Here is a 19,309-nt window from a genome sequence, read left to right as displayed (position 1 = left end):
GGGGGTGGGTTCCGATGAGGGGGGGGAACTGATGATTGACAGGGGGCGGGTCCCGGTGAGAGGTGGGTGGGGGGGGGGGGTAAGCTGATGATTGACGGCGGGCTGATTGTGCTATTGCTGCGGATGGCGGCCTCCGCGATAGCTGATATGGGACTCGCTTTCCGCCCTTGCCCGGGTTAGGCTGGGCGGGGTTTGATCCCGCTGGAAGTTGCGGGGGAGTGAATCATGTGAAGGCCAAGCCTTTATAAATTTTCCGACAACAGCTCCTCACTTCCCTCTCGGTCAGGCGGTGTTTAGGGGATGGAGGCTGTGTGTGGGCTCATGGCCGCCCTCCTGGCTCTGGGGACTCTGTGTGGTGCCGAGCCCGTCAAGTTTCACGACTGTGGTGAGTAGAGAGAGAGAGAGAGAAAGGGAGGCAGGGGAGGGTGGGTAACGGCTTCCATTCCCCTTTTTTTTAAAATTTAAACTGACCTGTGGAATTAAGTCTTAATTAATTTCTTAAAAGTTTTCCCTTGTTTATTTTTGAAATTCACTAACCACGTGTACAACTTGCTCCCAAAATCAGATTGTGTTTCTCAAGTTGGCTGTGTCACCTTTCTTAAAAACAAGGGTATGTGATACAGAGGCACTGAGGTGTGTCCTAATGAACTATTCAACTGGGTTAATATGGCGTCTAAAACACCCTATATTTCACCCCTCTCCTTGGATTCAGTTAGTTCTGTTGAAGGGTCATGAGGACTCGAAACGTCAACTCTTTTCTTCTCCGCCGATGCTGCCAGACCTGCTGAGTTTTCCCAGGTAATTCTGTTCTTGTTTTGGATTTCCAGCATCCGCAGTTTTTTGTTTTTATCTCTAAAACACTCATCGGCTTCCTCTAACCTTCCTTGGAGACTGGCTTGAATATGCTCGTTTTATTGGGATGTGAGTGTGGTGTGGTGGCATGACTAATGTTCACGTGAGCTGTTGCTGCATCAAGTGCCTATTCATTCTTCGTGCTCTGAGAATCGAGTGTCTTCAGGCCGAGTAATGTTTTTAAATAGTGTGTGGGTTCTGGAAAGACTTGCAAGACGTTTCTGGCTGAGTGCGCCAACTAACTGCATTTGCTCAGATTACTGAGTGCCAAAGCTTCTCAGCAGACCTGTGTGAATAAACAGCCGGAAACTTGATATTTGGGAATATAGAATCAAAGCAGGTAGACTGGGAAAATCAGGTTGGGAGTGGATCCCAAGGAATTTGTGGAATGCCTACGAGTTGGCTTTTTGGAGCAGCTTGTGGTGGAACCCACTAAGGAACAGGCAATTCTAGATTTAGTTCTGTTGAAGAGTCATGCAGACTCACGTCAACTGTGCTCTTCTCCACCGATGCTGCCATACCTGCTGAGTTTTTCCAGGTATTTTTGTTTTTGTTCTCGATTTAGTTATGTGTAATGAGGCAAATTTGATAAGGGAGCTTAAGGTGAAGGAACCCTTAGGAGGAAGTGACCATAATATGATAGAATTTACCCTGCAATTTGAGAGGAAAAAGCTGGAATCAGATGTAACAGTATTACAGTTGAATAAAGGCAACTACAGAGGCATGAGGGAGGAGCTGGCCAGAATTGACTGGGAGATGAACCTACCAGGAGAGACAGCGGAACAGCAATGGCAGGAGTTTCTGGGAGTAATTTGGGAGACACAGCAAAAAGAAGCCTGCTAAAGGGAGGATGAGACAACCATGGCTGACAAGGGAAGTCAGGGACAGCATAAAAGCTAAAGAGAAAGCATACATTGCGGCGAAGAGCAGTGGGAAACCAGGGGATTGGGAAGCCTACAAAGACCAACAGAGGACAACTAAAAAAAGAAATACGGAGGGAGAAGATTAAATATGAGGGTAAACTAGCCAGTCATATAAAAGAAGATTGCAAGAGTTTTTTAGATATATAAAGGGTAAGAGAGATGCAAAAGTGGACATTGGGCTGCTGGAATATGACACTGGAGAAGTAGTAGTGGGGAACAAAGAAATGGAGGAGGAACTGAATTTGCAGAAATGTCATCGAGTGCATTGGTACTTTGCATCAGTCTTCATGGTGGAAGACACGAGTAACATCCCCAAAGTTCAAGAGAGTCAGGGGGCAGAGGTGAGTATGGTGGCCATTACCAAGGAGAAGGTGCTAGGAAAACTGAAAGGTCTGAAGGTGGATAAATCACCTGGGCCAGATGGATTACTTTCTTTTTGTTCTTTTCAAGTTTGGTTCGTGTGTTCCACAGAGTAAGGGTATAACAATTACTTTGTATTCGTTGTAATGTATTGTGCCAGATCTCCAAGTGCTAAAAAGGTATATGATACAGAATTGCAAGTAAAACCAAAATCTTCTTATGCCTTTGTTCTAGTTTCCCTTCCTTGTTTCTCTCTCTCTTCCCACTTTTCTAGGCAGAAAGCTTCCAGTCCATGACAACTACGGAGTAAAGTGTATTGTATGTCATATTTTCTTATGGGCATTATGATCCAGACTCTAATAAAAAACATGCCATCTACCATGAGGTGAATTTGAGCCATGAAAGTGCATAGGTCTTTGCCTTTCTGTGCTGCCTACAGAATCTCCCGAATGTGACAAAAATAGGGAAAAAAATAAGGGGTAACATAGTTTTAGCCACATGCATTGAAACACTTTGCTCAATACAAGTACATATGTTTCACATGTATATTTACTTATCAAAAATTTACCACAATTCAGTGCTGAGCTTTGTATTCTTTCTCCTTGCAAAATCTTGAAATTCTGCCATGAATTTATCACCCAAGGTCTCCTTGATTCTCAGGAACTTGTCCATCTCTCCTAAAGTGCAATGAATCCATACGTGGCCCACATTTTGAAGGTGCTATTTACACCATTTCAAACCATGTGGCACTCGACGACATTTCTGCAAAGTCTGCTGCCCGTGCCACTGATTGTGGAAACACCTCCTAAAATTATCTTCATCTTCTCCTTAACTATTTTCCCCTCCACCATTTTATGTAATGCCTTTTCACCTTGTTGACATTGATTGGGACCACCCAGTTTCTTCCCCATTCTACATTTTTATTGCTGTCCTATTGACTAGAGCTGCAGGAATTTGGGCCTTCCCTTATTTCCTGCTCTTTCTGCAGATCGGTGTTCTCCGATAGAAATCGCTGGCTAGTTTCAGGCATGGCTGCGGTAACATAGTTTTAGCCACATGCTTTGAAACACTTTGCTCAATACAAGTACATATGTATCACATGTATATTTACTTATCAAAAATTTACCACAATTCAATGCTGAGCTTTGTATTCTTTCTTGTTACAAAAACTTGAAATTCTGCCATGAATTTATCAGACCCCCTGCAGCTGCTTAGTTTTTGTCCAGTAGCTGAGAGGTCATTTTACTTTCACATTGATTGTGAGAACGTTGACTCACTCCACCTAGCATACTGTTGAATGCTGCTTCCCTTTTGCTGTGAATTTCCCTATTAGAGCTGCTCATTATTGGTTAAGCTTGTGAGCCTGGAGGAGCTGTTTCAATTGGTCTAGCTGACAGTATCCTTCACCAAACAATGTTGCTGATATTGAAGTCCAGTCTATTCATCCATGCTCCACAATGTCTCAGCAGGAACTGAGCAAAAATAGCGCAAGATTTTTTAAAAAAAAACTTACCCACTCTTCTTTTTGTCTTGCTATTTTATAAATAAACACAGATTAAAGTGCACATGGCTGTCCTGTATGAATGAGCATTGAGATGGTGTCCAATACTCATTTTTTTATTTATTTCTCAGTATGGGTGTTGCTGGCAAGGGTGGCCAGTTATTGTCCATCCTCTAAATGCCCTAATTGGTGTGTTTGCTTCTTGGTAACGCTTGATTGGCTTGCTAGGCCACTTCAAACAGCAATTAGGAGTCAACCACGTTGGCCTGAGATTGGATTTGTACATAGGCTAGACCAGATAAGGACAGCAAGTGCCTTTCCCTAAAGGATGCTGGTGAATCATTTTGGGCTTTTATGACAATCCAATGGCTTCACGGTTACCATTATTGATACTCTCTTCAGGCACCATGCCATAAGAGGGTGTTGGTGACTATGGACCTCCATGTTAACCTTGCACTAGAAATGTCGATCATCTTCGTTGGTGGTACATTCATCCAGTTTGCAAGGTTCTTTAAAAAGATTCTTTGTCTAACTCGATCTCTTACCATCAGTTTTTCCCATCAGCATCAGACTTTCTAAATCGTGATTTCTTATTACGTGTCCAAGAAATTCCAACTGTCTCTTCCCTCTTCCTGGTCTTGGCCAGCAGAATTTGTTTGGCATCAGATTTTACCAGCACGTCTTCATTGGTAGTGTGACTTGTCCATTATTCACCTCAAAAACCACAACTGTGCAGCCTCAATTCTTCCCTGCATTACTTCACTGATCATTCAAAACTCGCTTCCATAGGTCAGAATTTGGTGTGATGTAGCATTCCAGGATTCTTAGTTTTGTTTTCACGGCTAATTTTGAGTTGATCATAATTTTTTTTTGAAATGCATCTTTTCCCATTCGAATCCTTCATCTTATTTCCACATCCCATGAAAGAATTTTTAAAATCATGGTTGATTGTCTCTCTTTAAAAGTTAATCAACGTGATCCCTTACTGCTTCTCCATATTATTCAGTGCCTACAAATTAATGATGTTGATTTGAATCACAGTAAAGTTGCAAAAGTATTATGCTTTGATCCAATAGCTGTACAGTTTGCTTAATCGTAAATGTAAGGAAATTTTATTGCTCTGCAATTTCCTGCTTTCCAAAAAGAATATTTTTTCAGCATTATTACTGATGTTCGATGTCAAGCAGATGTTATGTTATTGAAGCTAGTGAATTTGTTTTACTCCCTCAGGCTAAAAACAACTTCTGTTTGACTGTTTGCAAGAGAATCTGGGATGAATGAATCGGCACTTTTATTCTTCCTCCCAGGCTGGTGTCGAAACTTTTTTTGGGTGGCGTTGGGGATTTAGTGAGTGTCCAGTACAGCCCCTGGTGTAAGACCTCACTCCCTGGAGCTTACAGGTTTATGATTCTTTTCACTTGAGATTAATTAAAAATTACACAAGTTCTGTCTATAAGTTTTATTTCATCTTTAAGATGACAAATTCAAAACTGCCATGGAATCTAAAATTGGTTATAAAACACTATAATTCAGGCAATATATCAATAATGTTAAGAGATTACCATACATACAGCCACCAACAAATAATCAGCCTTTGTTGACCGTATGTCTTCGAATTGTTTGGCCAAATCACCACCACCTGACTGCAGCAATTCGGTTCCTTCAACAACCACTTTTTATATCTTTTGTCAATGGCAAACAGGATGTTACACTGACAGTACTCACTATCCAGTAAAATTGTTCTGTAATATATATTATCCAATGAAGTATTGTTCTTTGTTTAAACCATGGAGTTAAATCTTGCCCTGATGTTGTCTATCCTCCAAGCTTCTAGAGCTTTCACAAAAGCCTTCTGTCATTAACCAATCAAACATTTGACATTATCTTTCCATGTCTCATCCTTGGCTGATTTCCATAACTTTCTTGAAACATCTCATCTCGATTTTGTAAATTAACTTCCGGAGCTTCCATGTTTGCATTTGCCAGTCACTTATGCTCAGAACTGTTGGCAGTGTTTATCCAGTCCAAATGAGCTCTATTGTCAGATTATTGAAAGCACATCAAGGACCTGGTGGTGCAGCCTTCCATCTCGTTAGATGATGGTTTGTGCTGTGGTGGTCACCTCTGTGTTAAGCATCACCTGGTGCGGCTCATGAGCCCCACCAAGGATCTAAACACTTTTTTATTTATGGGATGTGGACTTTGCTGGCTAGGCCAGTGTTTATTGACCACCCCTATTTGCCCTTGAGAATGTGTTGGTGAACTGCTGCAGTCCCTGTGGCGTAGGTACACCCGTGGTGCTGTTAGGTAGGGAATTCTGGGATTTTGACCTAGCAGCAGTGAAAGAATGGTGATATATTTCCAAGTCAGAACGGTAAGTGGCTTGGAGAGGATCATCCAGGTGGTGGTGTTCCCAAGTATCTGCTGCCCCCTAGATGGTAACAGTCGTGTGTTTGGAAGGTGCTGCCTAAGGAGGCTTGGCGAGTTCCTGTAGTGCATCTTGTAGATGGTACACACTGCTGCTACTGTTCATTGGTGGTGGAGGGAGTGAATGTTTGTGGAATGGGTACCAATCAAGCAAACTGCTTTGTCCTGGATGGTGTCAAGCTTTTTGAGCTGAATTCATCCAGGCAAGTGAAGGGTATTCCATCACACTTCTGACTTGTGCCTTGTAGATGGTGGACAGGCTTTGAGGAGTCAGGAGATGAGTTACTCGCTGCAGGATTTCTAGCCTCTGATGCTCTTGTAGCCACAGTATTTATAAGGCTAGTTCAGTTCAGTTTCTGGTCAATGGTAAACCCCAGGATATCGATAGTGGGGGATTCAGCCACGGTATTGCCATTGAATGACAAGGGACGATGGTTGGATTTTCTTCTGTTGGAGTTGGTCATTGCCTGGCACTTGTATGGTGTGAATGTTACTTGCCACTTGTCAGTCCAAGCCTGGATATTGTCCAGGTCTTGCTGCATTTGGACATGGACTGCTTCAGTATCTGAGAAGTAGTGAATGGTGCTGAACATTGTGCAATTATCAGTGACCATCCCCACTTCTGACCTTATGATGGAAGGAAGGTCATTGATGAAGCAGCTGAAGGTGGTTGGGCTGAGGACACTACCCTGAGGAACTCCTGCAGTGATGTCCTGCAACTGAGATGACTGACCTCCAACAACCACAACCATCTTCCTTTGTGCTAGATATGACTCCAACCAGTGAACAGTTTTCCCCCTCATTCCCATTGACTCCAGTTTTGCTAGGGCCACACGCGTTCAAATGCGACCTTGATGGCAAGGGCAGTCACTCTCACCTCAGCTCACTCGACAGTATCCATGCCTTCTGCTGTTACTTGATATCACATGGAGTGAATTGAATTGGTGGTAATGGTAGAGTGGGGGATATGCCAGGCCATGAGGTTAGATTGTGGTTGAGTACAATACTGCTGCTGATGGCCCACAGCATCTTGGAGGTGCCCAATCTTGAGTTGGTAAATCTGTTCGAAATCTATCCCATTTAGCATGGTGGTAGTGCCACACAACACGATGGAGGATATCCTCAATGTGAAGACGGGACTTCGTCTCCACGAGGACTGAGCAGTGGTCATTCCTACCGATCCTGTCGTGGACAGATGCATCTGTGGTAGGCAGGCTCGTGAGGATAAGATCAAGTATGTTTTTTCCCTCTTGTTGGTACCCTCACCACCTGCCACAGACCCAGTCTAGCAGCTATGTCCTTTAGGACTCAGCCAGCTTAGTCTGTGATGGTACTACCTAGCCACTCTTGGTGATGGACATTGAAGTCCCCCACCCAGAGTACATTCTGCACCACTTGCCATCCTCCAAGTGGTGTTCAGCATGGAGGAGTACTGTTTCATCAGCTGGAGGAGGGGAGGGGAGGGGGCTGGTTCTGGTGGTGGTATGTGGTAATCAGTGGGAGGTTTCTTGCCCATATTTAACCTGATGCCATGAAACTCAATGTAGCAGGGCAACTCCCTCCTGACTCTATACCAATGTTCTACCACTTCTGCTGGGCCCCACCATCAGGATGGTCAAATCTGGGGCATTATCTGTAAAGTATGATTCCATGAGTATGACTGTCAGGCTGTTGCTTGACTAGTCTGTGAGACAGCTCCCTCAATTTTGGGGCAAGTCCCCAAATGTTAGTAAGGACAATTTTGCAGGGTTGACAGGGCTGGGTGTGCCTAGATCGATGCCGGATTCTTTTGCCTTCTGACCTACTGACTTTTTAGTGGTTTGATACAACTGAGTTTCAGAGTCAACCACGTTATTGCAGACCTGTCATGGAATGTCCTTCCCTAAAGGGCATTTAGTGATGGGTTTTTACAACAATCAACAATGGTTTCATGGTCGCCATTAGACTTTTAATTCCAGATTTATATTGAATTCAAATTCCACCATCTGCCATGGTGAGATTCGAACCCTGGCTCCCCAAAGCACACCCTGGGTCTCTGGGTTAGCAGTCCAATGACAATACCACTACTACTCCACCACCTTCCCTTAATTATCATATCATTCCAGCAAGCATGATGACTTAACACAACTTTGAAATATCGTTATCTCTTGTCGCAGTCCAACAGTTCTCACTTATCTGTGAAAAAGCAGCTTGCAGCTTTTAGCAGATTACCTGGAAAAGTCCCTTTTGGCTGTAGAAAGCATGCTAGTAAATTTGGTTAAGTTCCTCTGCAACTGGCTGCAGTAAACAGCACTTTGCGTCTCAGCTAAACTATCAATGCTCCGTTTCTCAACCACGGTTTCCAAAGTTATTACTACAGTGTAATGTTGAAACTGCTTGTGATGCAGCAGCAGGGGAGCCCAATGAAAAATTTTGTTGCTGTTCATTCTCAGAATAAGAAAGCCTGTGGTGTAAGTGCGAAGTGGATTATGAATTAAAACACGTAGCTCATTCTAAAAGTAGCCTTTGACTTTATGTAATTTTCCATTATGTGCATATTTTGGTTACAGCTGTATGCAGTTTATCCAATTACTGCATTGAGGTCTGGTTAATTTATTTGTGCAGCTAACAGAGATAAATGACATTAACTCTCCATTACTATTACAGGTTCTACAGCAACACAAATGATAGTGGATATCACCCCCTGCCCCTCTCTGCCATGTGTTCTTCACAAAGAACAAACATACAGTGTGAACGTCACCTTTACCAGCAGTAAGTGAGGTTATAATACAAATCCAGAAAGCGCAAAACTTTCCGCTGTCTACAAGTGAAGTGTTCAGTGGAGCCTAGCTTTTCCTTTTTAAAAAAAAAATCCCTTCTGTAACATGTGAGACAACATTTTATACCTTTGTAACGGAACAGAGGAAACAGGGTTTAAACATTTATATCTACTCATTTGGCAAATATCAAACAACAAATGAGACAAGAAGAGTTTTAACAAATTTTTCTAATTTGTTGCAGGGCCAAATGAAGTTTGCTCAATTCGTTCGATTTAACTCCATTTCTAGTTAGCTCCTTCAACTGGATAGCATGTCTCGTTTGATGACTTGTACTTCTATTCAACTAGAGATCTGCAAACACCAAAACAGACCAACAGAGATTAGGATTAGAAAAAAACAAAAACAGACTGATATTGAGAAACAAGAGTCTGGAATTACAAATTCTGTATTTGACAAAAAAAAAGTTAATATCATGATGAAAGATATATAGGTATTTGATATCCAGAAGTAAGGTGGCTAGAAGTGGGTTGATAAGATAATGTAAATGGACATAGAACCATAGAACACTACAGCACAGAAAAACAGGCTATTCGGACCTTCTAGTCTGTACCGCTAGTCCCATTGACCTGCACCCAGTCCGTAACCCTCCAGACCTCTCCCATCCATGTATCTATCCAATTTATTCTTAAAACTTAAGAATGAGCCCGCATTTACCACGTCAGATGGCAGCTCGTTCCACACTCCCACCACTCTGAGTGAAGAAGTTCCCCCTAAACCTTTCCCATTTCACCCTAAAACCATGTCCTCTCGTGTTTATCTCTCCTAATCTAAGTGGAAAGAGCCTACTTGCATTTACTCTGTCTATACCCGTCATAATTTCGTAAATTTCTATCAAATCTCCCCGCATTCTTCTACTCTCCAAGGAATAAAGTCCTAACCTGTTTAATCTTTCCCTGTAACTCAACTCCTGAAGACCCAGCAACATCCTAGTAAATCTTCTCTGCACTCTTTCAATTTTACTGATATCCTTCCTGTAGTTAGGCGACCAGAACTGCACACAATACTCCAAAGTTGGCCTCACCAATGTCTTATACAACCTCACCGTAACATCCCCACTCCTATACTCAATACTTTGATTTATGAAGGCTAGTATGCCAAAAGCTTTCTTTACAACCCTGTCTACCTGTGACGCCACTTTCAGGGAATTATGTATCTGAACTCCCAGATCCCTTTGTTCCTCCGCACTCCTCAGTGCCCTACCATTTACTGTGTATGTCCTACCTTGGTTTGTCCTTCCAAAATGCAACACCTCTCACTTTTCTGCATTAAATTCCATCTGATGTTTTCTGGCCCATTTTTCCTGTTGGTCCAAATCCCTCTGCAAGCTTTGAAAGCCTTCCTTGCTGTCCACAACGCCTCCAATCTTAGTGTAATCAGAAAACTTGCTGATCCAATTTACCACATTATCATCCAGATCATTGATATAGATAACAAACAACAATGGTCCCAGCACAGATCCCTGAGACACACCACTAGTCACAGGCCTCCAGTTTGAGAAGCAATCATCCACTACCACTCTCTGTCTTCTCCCACACAGCCAATTTCGAATCCAGTTTACAACCTCTCCATAGATACCAAGTATCTGAACCTTCTGAGCTAACCTCCCATGTGGGACCTTGTCAAAGGGCTTACTAAAGTCCATGTAGACAACATCCATAGCCTTTCCTTCATCTACTTTCTTGGTAACCTCCTCGAAAAACTCTACAAGGTTTGTTAAACAGGACCTACCACGCACAAAGCCATGCTGACTATCCTTAATCAGCGCTTGGCTGTCCAAATAATTGTATATCCTATCCGTCAGAACACCTTCCAATAATTTACCTACTACTGCCGTCAGACTCACTGGCCTGTAATTAGCTGGTTTACTTTTGGAACCTTTTTTAAACAACAGAACAACTTGAGCTACCCTCCAATCCTCCTGTGGCTAAGGACATTTTAAATATTTTTGCCAGGGCTCCTGCAATTTCTACACTAGTCTCCCTCAAGGTCCGAGGGAATATCATGTCTGGCCCGGGGGATTTATCTACCTTTATTCGCTGTAAGGCAGCAAGCGCCTCCTCCTCTTTAATCTTTATATGTTCCATGACACTACTGCTTGTTTCCCTTCCTTCCTTATACACTATGCCAGTTTCCTGAGTAAATACTGATGCAAAGAAACTGTTTAAGATCTCCCCCATCTCGTGAGGCTCCACACATAGGTGACCTCTCTGATCTTTAAGGGGACCAATTGTGTCCCTTACTATCCTTTTTCTCTTAATGTACTTGTAGAAATCCTTCGGGTTTACCTTCACATTATCTGCCAAAGCAACCTCATGTCGTCTTTTTGCCTTCCTGATTTCCTTCTTTAGTATTTTCTTACATTTTCTATACTCTACAAGTATCTCATTTGCTCCGCGTTGCCTATACCTGCTATACATCTCTCTCTTCTTAACCAGATCGCCAATATCCCTTGAAAACCAAGGTTTCCTATGCCTGTTAACTTTGCCTTTAATCCTGACAGGAACATGCAAACTCTGCACTCTGAAAATTTTGCCTTTGAATGCCTTCCACTTCTCAACACATCCTTGCCAGAAAACAACTTATCCCAATCCACTCTTCCTAGATCCTTTCTCATTTCCCCAAAATTGGCCTTTCTCCAATTTAGAATCTCAACTCGAGGACCAGACCTATCCTTATCTATAATTAACTTAAAACTAATGACATTGTGGTCACTGGACCCAAAATGTTCATCTACACATACTTCTGTCACCTGACCCATCTGGTTCCCTAATAGGAGATCAAGTATTGCATCCTCTCTTGTTGGTACCTGTATATATTGATTTAGAAAACTCTCCTGAACACGTTTGACAAACTCCAAGCCTTCCAGCCCTTTTACAGTATGGGAGTCCCAGTCAATATGTGGAAATTTAAAATCTCCTTCTATCACAACTTTCTGTTTCTTACATCGGTCTGCTATCTCTCTACAGATTTGCTCCTCCAATTCTCTTTGACTATTGGGCGGTCTATATTACAGCCCTATTAGTGTAGTCACACCTTTCCGTTCCTCAGCTCCACCCATATGGCCTCTGTAGACGAGCCCTCCAGGCTGTCCTGTCTACGCACAGCTGTGATATTTTCCCTGACTTGTAATGCCACTCCTCCCCCTTTCATCCCTCCCCCTCTATCACATCTGAAACAACAGAACGCCGGAACATTGAGCTGCTAGTCCTGCCCCTCCTGCAACCAAGTCTCACTAATAGCAATAATGTCATAATCCCACGTGCCAATCCATGCCCTAAGCTCATCTGCCTTTCCGAGAATACTCCTTGCATTGAAATAGATATCACGTACAAACCTTTGATTTCTGTCTATACGTGTATTCCTCACTTGAACTTTATCCTCCTCCACCTCACTATCTGCTCTAACACTCTGGTTCCCCTCCCCCTGCAAATCTAGACATAAGTAAACAAAAGAAGATGCAGAAATCCTGTGGGGAATGTGTGAGGAAAGAATATAACAATCTCAAATGTTAAAATATCAAAGCAAAGGGAGAGCTAGACTTTGAGAAAACCTTTTGTAGTTCCATGTGGAAAAAGCTGCTAGGGTTTGAGGTGGTGGCTATCCTAGGTAATGCAGAGCACAATGACACAGCTGAGGAGTTAAAGACTTTGTCAGCATTGCCAAGTGGCAGCATTAGATGGTGGAACTTAATTTGGGGAAGTTCACGGTCTTACACCTTGGGAGTGGGGGGAGTAGGGCTCTCTGAACGGGGATATAAAAATAGGTTGACAAATATTTGGAAATGATTAAACTTAACCAACACTGCAATCATTACAGCATAGATGTTAGCAAAGTGAAATATGCAGTGTGATATTGCTGAACCAGAGTACAGTCTGCAGCTGTAGGTCACTCTTGTCTGGCCCCATTTTGAGTAATGTCTTCAGTTCTGTTCGCAGAGGCCTAAGGGAAATATCTAGCTCTGCAGTGCAAAGAAGAGCCAGAAAGCCGTTCTCCTAGTACTTGAGGGCTGGGCTATGGGGGAAAATTAGAACAACTTTGAATCTTCAATCTTGAAAGGAAGCAGACATAATGGGATATTTTATGAATGTTGATCCTGAGTAAGGGGACTTGGCTATGAACTAGTAAAAGGTAAGTTCAAGACTGTAGTCATAAACATTTCATGGATTCCAGATATTCAATTGTTCATTCAAGAAGCAATTAAGTGCAGCAATGGGAGAAACTGTTTGTATGGATGGATTGGCAAGATAAACTCTCCTTGTTTGCTGTGACATCATCTGTCCTGATTCTTTAGGTGCTGACCAAGCCTTGTCTTTCCAGCATTTGTTTATAAAACTCCAGATTTTGTGGTCTTGGAAATGGGGCCAAACCAGGGGTGCACCAACTGCAGTTGTTTATTTTCATGAACTGATATAGTTTTTTAATATTTATATTTGGTAGATTACTGTTTTCTTTGAGTAAAGTGCAATTTAGATCGCTGTCATCAGAGGGATTGGATGGAGAATTGCATTAACACCCTTTTGTCTTGTACTTTTTAATCTCTCAAATGGAGTTTAAATCCAGCTCTGGCTGACGGGAGTCTCCCCTTGCTGTGCTGTTGTCAACTGAAATGAGTTTCAGGCGGTCACAACTCCTGTTTAAAGTCACAACATAAAACACCCAGCAAAGGTTAGAAAGATCAACCCAGTAGGGGGAATGAGTTCTCTGAAAGCATGGAGTCGGATACATTTATTCAAGTAAAATAGAGCATCTGATTAAAGTATAGCTGACCCAAGCGAGAAGTGTTTCTAAAAGAACCTTTTTTTTACATTGTTTCTAACTGTTCAAATGCCAGTTGAAATATATCCAAGCACAAAAAACACAAGAGCAGACTTGAGTCCTTCTCTTGTGCGACTCCCTCACTCCACGTGGCGAAGGATGGAATTGCATGTGTGATCCTGTACTCTGCTGGTTGGCTGTAACTGTGTGGTTGTAATTTGTCTTTCAGCAACCTCAAGTCAGACAAGTGAGGCTGTGGTTCATGGTATCCTAGCTGGAATTCCAGTTCCTTTTCATATTCCTAATTCTGATGGTTGTAAATCTGGGATTCAGTGCCCCATCCAGAAGAATCAGAAGTACAGCTACATCAATTCATTACCAATAAAGGGTGAATACCCATCAGTAAGTGTCTTTTTGAAATGTTAGGATGCCCAATAACATCCCATGTATCTGTTTCCTCATTTAAGATGTTTAAACCTAACTGACCAAGAATTTGCTCCTCTGACCTAATATCTCATTGTGACTTGGTGTCATTACTTTGTTTTCTAATGCTCCTGTGGAGCACCTTGGGACATTCTATTATGTAACAGAAATATAAGCTGTTGATCTGATTTAGGGTGAGGGCAGCAGAGTTTTGAATGACCTCAAATTTATAGAGGATAGATGTGGGAGACCAGCCAGGAGTGCATTGGAATAATTATGTCTGAAAGTAACTAAAGCTTGGTTAAGAGTTTCAGCATCAGATGAGGCAAAGTTGGAGCTGGCAATGTTACAGAGCTGGAAATGATAATGATGAGGATATGTGGTCGGAAGCTCCTCTCTGGGAACACCAAGTTTATGAATAGCTTGGTTCATCCTCGATTGTTCCTAGGGAGTGAAATAGAGAATTGTTGGCTAGGGAATCAAATTTGTGGCAGGAAACAAAGACAATAGCTTTGAACCTCCCAATTTTCAATTGGAGGGTATTTCTGCTCACCCAGAACTGGATGTTAAGACAAGCTGATGATTTAAGAGATGGTATAAGAGTCAGGCGAGGTGTTGATTTCAGGAAAGATGGGTATGAATTGGGAGCCAACAATGTTACAGGGCTTTGGAGAAGAAAGGAGGTTGAAGATGGGGTGGTTGTTTGCAAGGGTAGAAGGATCAAGCAAGGATTGTTTGTTTTGAGAAATGGGGTACTGAGAGATATGAGAGGAGGGGAAGAGGGTGATTAACTGTATCTGCTATCATGGGAGCAAGCAAGGAAGGGAAGTTGGATGGTCGGTAGGAATAGGGTTAAGGGAGCGGCAAAGATGAGCTAGAGATATAAGGGGAGGTAGGAGAGAAACTTGAGAAATGAGTTCAGGTCTAGTGCAGGGGGTAAAATTAGACCTTTGACTCATCAGGCTTGGAGAAAAAAAGGAAGTGGCAGAGGCATCTGATCAAACAGTATTGATAACAAAGAAGTCCTCATCATATTGGAGATGACATTGGAGGAGACTTGGAGAGTGTCCAAAGATAAGTCATCAAGGGTTATCTTTGCAATGCAGGATGGTTTTGAAATAGTAAGCAGTTTGGCAGAGCAGGACGGGTTAGTGCTTTATCTAGTCCAGCCAGATCTGGCAGTGAATGGCTAAGTCGGTTGTCCATGTCCATGTCTTGCACTTGAGGTAATGGAGAAGAGGGCTGTATCAGGGGATTGGCCAGGCTGAGAGTGATTAAAAGCAAAATACTGCGGATGCTGGAAATCTGAAACAAAAACAAAAAATGCTGGAAGAACTCAGGAGGTCTGGCAGCATCTGTGGAGAGAGCAACAGAGTTATGACCCTTGAGCTTTACCCTTGACTATGAGCTCTGAAGAAGGGTCATACGGACTCAAAACGTTAACTCTGTTTCTCGCTCCACAGATGCTACCAGACCTGCAGGATGAGTGTATGTATTGGCTTTGTGCATGAAAAATGCAGATGAGGGTGTAGTTGAGCAGGTTGATAGCTGCAGAAATGGATGGCCAAAGGTTCGACAGTTTGGATTTTGAAAGTGCAGCTGTAAATTCTGTTTTTTCTTGGGCTGACAAAGATAGAAATTGGTAGAGGGAAGTGAGATGTAGGTGGCGAGCAATACGAGTGATAGTTTGTGGTTGGCATGCGAGTAATGAGGCCATATGTTGGGAAGGAATATACAAGGAATAGTTTTAACTGCATCAAGCCAATTTGTACATGGGTAAGAGGAAATTTCTGTTTCTATGAATACATTGGAGTCATTGGAGTATTAAGGCTGGTACCTGAGAATGAAATGATTAGCATGTCAGATTTTTAAGTGAATTAATTAGTTTTTGCAGTGGATGTGGCAAGTTCTTGGACTTGTTTTTTTTAATCCTCTTCGCACCTTTCTTCTCCCATCACCCTTACCAGGTTAAGTTGGAAGTTAAATGGGAGCTGCAAGATGACAGTAAGACTGATATCTTCTGCTGGGCGATCCCAGTCAAGATTTCCAGCTGAACCAGATCACTGATTACTAACTCCACCACTAGTTGATTATTGTATTTAGATACTGTGGACAGCTGCGCAATGGGAAATTAAACAGAACTTTTTTGAAATGGAGATTTTTTCATATTTTTTCAAATTCTTGTAACTTTGGGACAATTTCTAGATTAAAATTGTGAACTGTCCTTGGCTTTAATACTAAAATTGGTTTTGTAAATTAACCTGATTGTGTCAATAAAGAGGTTAACTACAAGTTGTATGTTGTGTTTTTGTTTTGGCCCAGGGAGCATTTCCATAGTAGTTAAATTATGATGATGTCCTGATTTGTAAACTGAGGGAATGAACTAGTTAAATGTCTCCCAATTCTGAACCTCTTTCCAGTTGTTGAGATGCCATTCAAATTCTGCCATGTGCATCACAGCCTCCCTCCATGTGTCCCTTGAAATGCGATTGTGTTTCTAACTACACTAAGACTCTGATTTTCTTGGCAAAGACTGGTTGTTTCAGTTCTGGATGATGCTTTGACTGCCCAGTGATTGGCTTCTATGAAAGTGGGTCCATCATGGTTAATGGGGTCATAAGGCTATTGACCTCATTTTTATATAGTTCTTCACTGCCCCATTCATGCCAATTTTCAAGTGAAAATAACCCCACAACTTTCTGCTTTTCTTCCCTTTCAACTGGTATTGAATTGTATTTGACAATATCAGTAACCTCAAAAAAGTTACCAAGCCAGTGAAGCTGCAACACAGGACTACTTGCATGACAAACAGCGGAAGCAGCAGTTGATAGAGTTAGGTAATCTCACAACCAATGGATCTGATGAAAGTTCTGTAGTTCTGCTGCATCCAGTTGGACACAATGGTGGACAATTAAACAACTAACCAGAAAAGGAGGCTTCACAAATATTTCCCTCAAAGATAAACTGCACAACATGTCAGTGCATAAAATGAGACAAACATTTGCAACTATTTTCATTCAAAAGTGCAGAGTGGATGATCCACCTTGGCCTCCTGGTCACAGATTTCAATCAATCAATTTGATTCACTGTGATTGCAGGCAAATGCTGAATGCGCTGGACACAGCAAAGGCATAGGCAATTTCTGGCAATAGTACTGAAAATTTGTGTTCCAAAACTATCTGCCATTAGCCAAGCTATTTCAGTACAGGTACAATATTTGTTATTTACCTGACAATGTGAAGAATTGCCCAGGTATGTCCTGTCTACAAAAGCTGACAAATCCAATCTGGCCAATTATCAATAATCTACCCTCAAACATCAAAATGACAGCTGTCAATGGCATTCACTGGGCAGTTTGGATTACACCAGAGCTCCTCCGCTCCAGAGCCTTGGTCCAAGCATAGATAAATGAGCTGAATTCAAATTATGAGGTGAGAGTGACTGCCCTGACATCAAGGCAGCATTTTACTGAGCTTAGCCTCGAGGAGCCCTTGCAAAATCAAAGTCAATAGGAATTTGTTGGAAAGCCTAGGACAAGACCTGGACAATATTCATTCAGACTTGGGCTGAAAAGTGGTAGGTAATATTCATACCACAAGGCAATGACCATCTCCAACAAAAGTGAATCTAACCATCTCGCCTTGATGCTCAATGGCATCACCACTGCTGAATCCCACAGATCCTAAGGGTTACTATTAACCTTAAACTGAACTGCACTAGCCATATAAATACTGTGGCTACCTGAGCAGGTCAGAGGCTGGGGATTTTGTGACAAATAACTCACCACCACCTACAAGGCACAAGTTGGGACTGTGATAGAATACTCTCCACTTGCCCTGATGATTGCAGCTCTAACACTCTAAGCTCAATGCCAGCCCATTTGATTGGCACCTCATCCATCACCATAAACATTCCTCCACTACCAGCACAGTGGCAGCAATTTATAGCATCTACAAGAAGCACTGCAGCATCTCACCAAACATCCTTCCAAAACCTCTACCACTTAGAAGGGCAAGAGCAGCAGACACATGGGAACACCACCACCTGCGAGTTCCCCTCCAAGTCACAGGCCATCCTGACTTGGAACTATATCACCATTCCTTCACTGTCACTGGGTCAAGTCCTGGAACTCCCTTCTTAACAACACTGTGGGTGTCCTACACCATATGGACTGCAGCGGTTCAAGAAAGTAGCACCACACCACCTTCTCAACACCTGAAATCTGTCAACATTCTGTTTTGGAGCATCCAAAAGCCTTTTGGGAGGCAGGTAGCAATTAGTTTTTAAATTTCTGCAATCATTTAATTTTGGAAATAGTTTTTGAACTTGAAAAAATTAACAGCAGGAGGAGAAGCCATGGGATTTCTAAAACACAATGAAAAGAGGACAGTTGGATTTCAGCTTGCCTCAGTTGGCACGCATGCTGTGCTGGAAACTGGACTTTGCAAGGAAAATCCTTTAATTGCGAGAAAGTTGTTTTATTTGGATGGGGATTGCAGAACTAGGATATATTGTTCTTGAGCAAAAAGAGAGTAAAAGGATTTTATTCCCCAATGAGTGTCATGTGCAACAGCAGTTAATATTGTGTCAACAGCTTTTAAAAAGGAAAGGGTGAATTTAAGCCAAGGAATGGTTTATGGAACATTAACATTCCTGGGACTGGAATCATTACAGCTGAATAATATGGGGTGTGACACTGACAGTAGTCTCGACATTAGATTAGCTTCGTGGAGCAGAGAAAAACTTTGCAGAACCTTTCCAAAGCTGCACACGTAGGAAGAATATCTGATTTTTGCCTTACAACCAAATGCCTTTAAGACGTTTTACTGTTGTGATGTGATGTACATATACCTTAAGGGAGCATATCTTACACTGCTATCCATCATTGTCCACCATGAGACAGTCCATATCCAAATGTAGCAAGACCTGAACAATATCCTGGCTTGGGCTGACAAGTGGTAAGTAACATTTGTGCCACACATGTATCAGGCAATGACCATCTCCAACAAGACAGAATCTAACCATCGCCCCTTGACATTCAATGGCTTGACCATTGCTGAATCCCCCACCATCAACATACAGGGGGATGAACTGAACTGGATCATCCATATAAATACTGTGTCTACAAGAGCAGGTCAGAGGCTAGGAATCCTGTGGCAAGTACCGCTCCCCCTGACTCCCCAAAGCCTGTCCACCATCTACAAGGCACAAGTCAGGAGTGTGATGGAATACTCTCCACTTGCCTGGAT

The 19,309-nt window shown here is 42.4% G+C and overlaps 1 protein-coding gene across 1 annotated transcript; it reads left to right on the top strand.

The window, feature by feature from the left end:
- The first annotated feature begins 125 nt into the window (after positions 1 to 125).
- On the top strand, positions 126 to 16,352 carry LOC121292467 (NPC intracellular cholesterol transporter 2-like). Its single transcript, XM_041214440.1, has 4 exons — positions 126 to 385; positions 8,710 to 8,814; positions 13,867 to 14,039; positions 16,028 to 16,352. Exons 1-4 carry the CDS (start codon positions 301 to 303, stop codon positions 16,112 to 16,114), a joined length of 450 nt encoding a protein of 149 aa, XP_041070374.1. The 5' UTR covers positions 126 to 300; the 3' UTR covers positions 16,115 to 16,352.
- Positions 16,353 to 19,309: the final 2,957 nt, after the last annotated feature.

This window comes from Carcharodon carcharias, chromosome 20 (genome assembly GCF_017639515.1).
Source record: "Carcharodon carcharias isolate sCarCar2 chromosome 20, sCarCar2.pri, whole genome shotgun sequence".
Lineage (NCBI taxonomy): Eukaryota > Metazoa > Chordata > Chondrichthyes > Lamniformes > Lamnidae > Carcharodon > Carcharodon carcharias.
The sequence above is the reverse complement of the archived record's forward strand: the minus strand, read 5'-3'. Positions and strand labels throughout refer to the sequence as shown.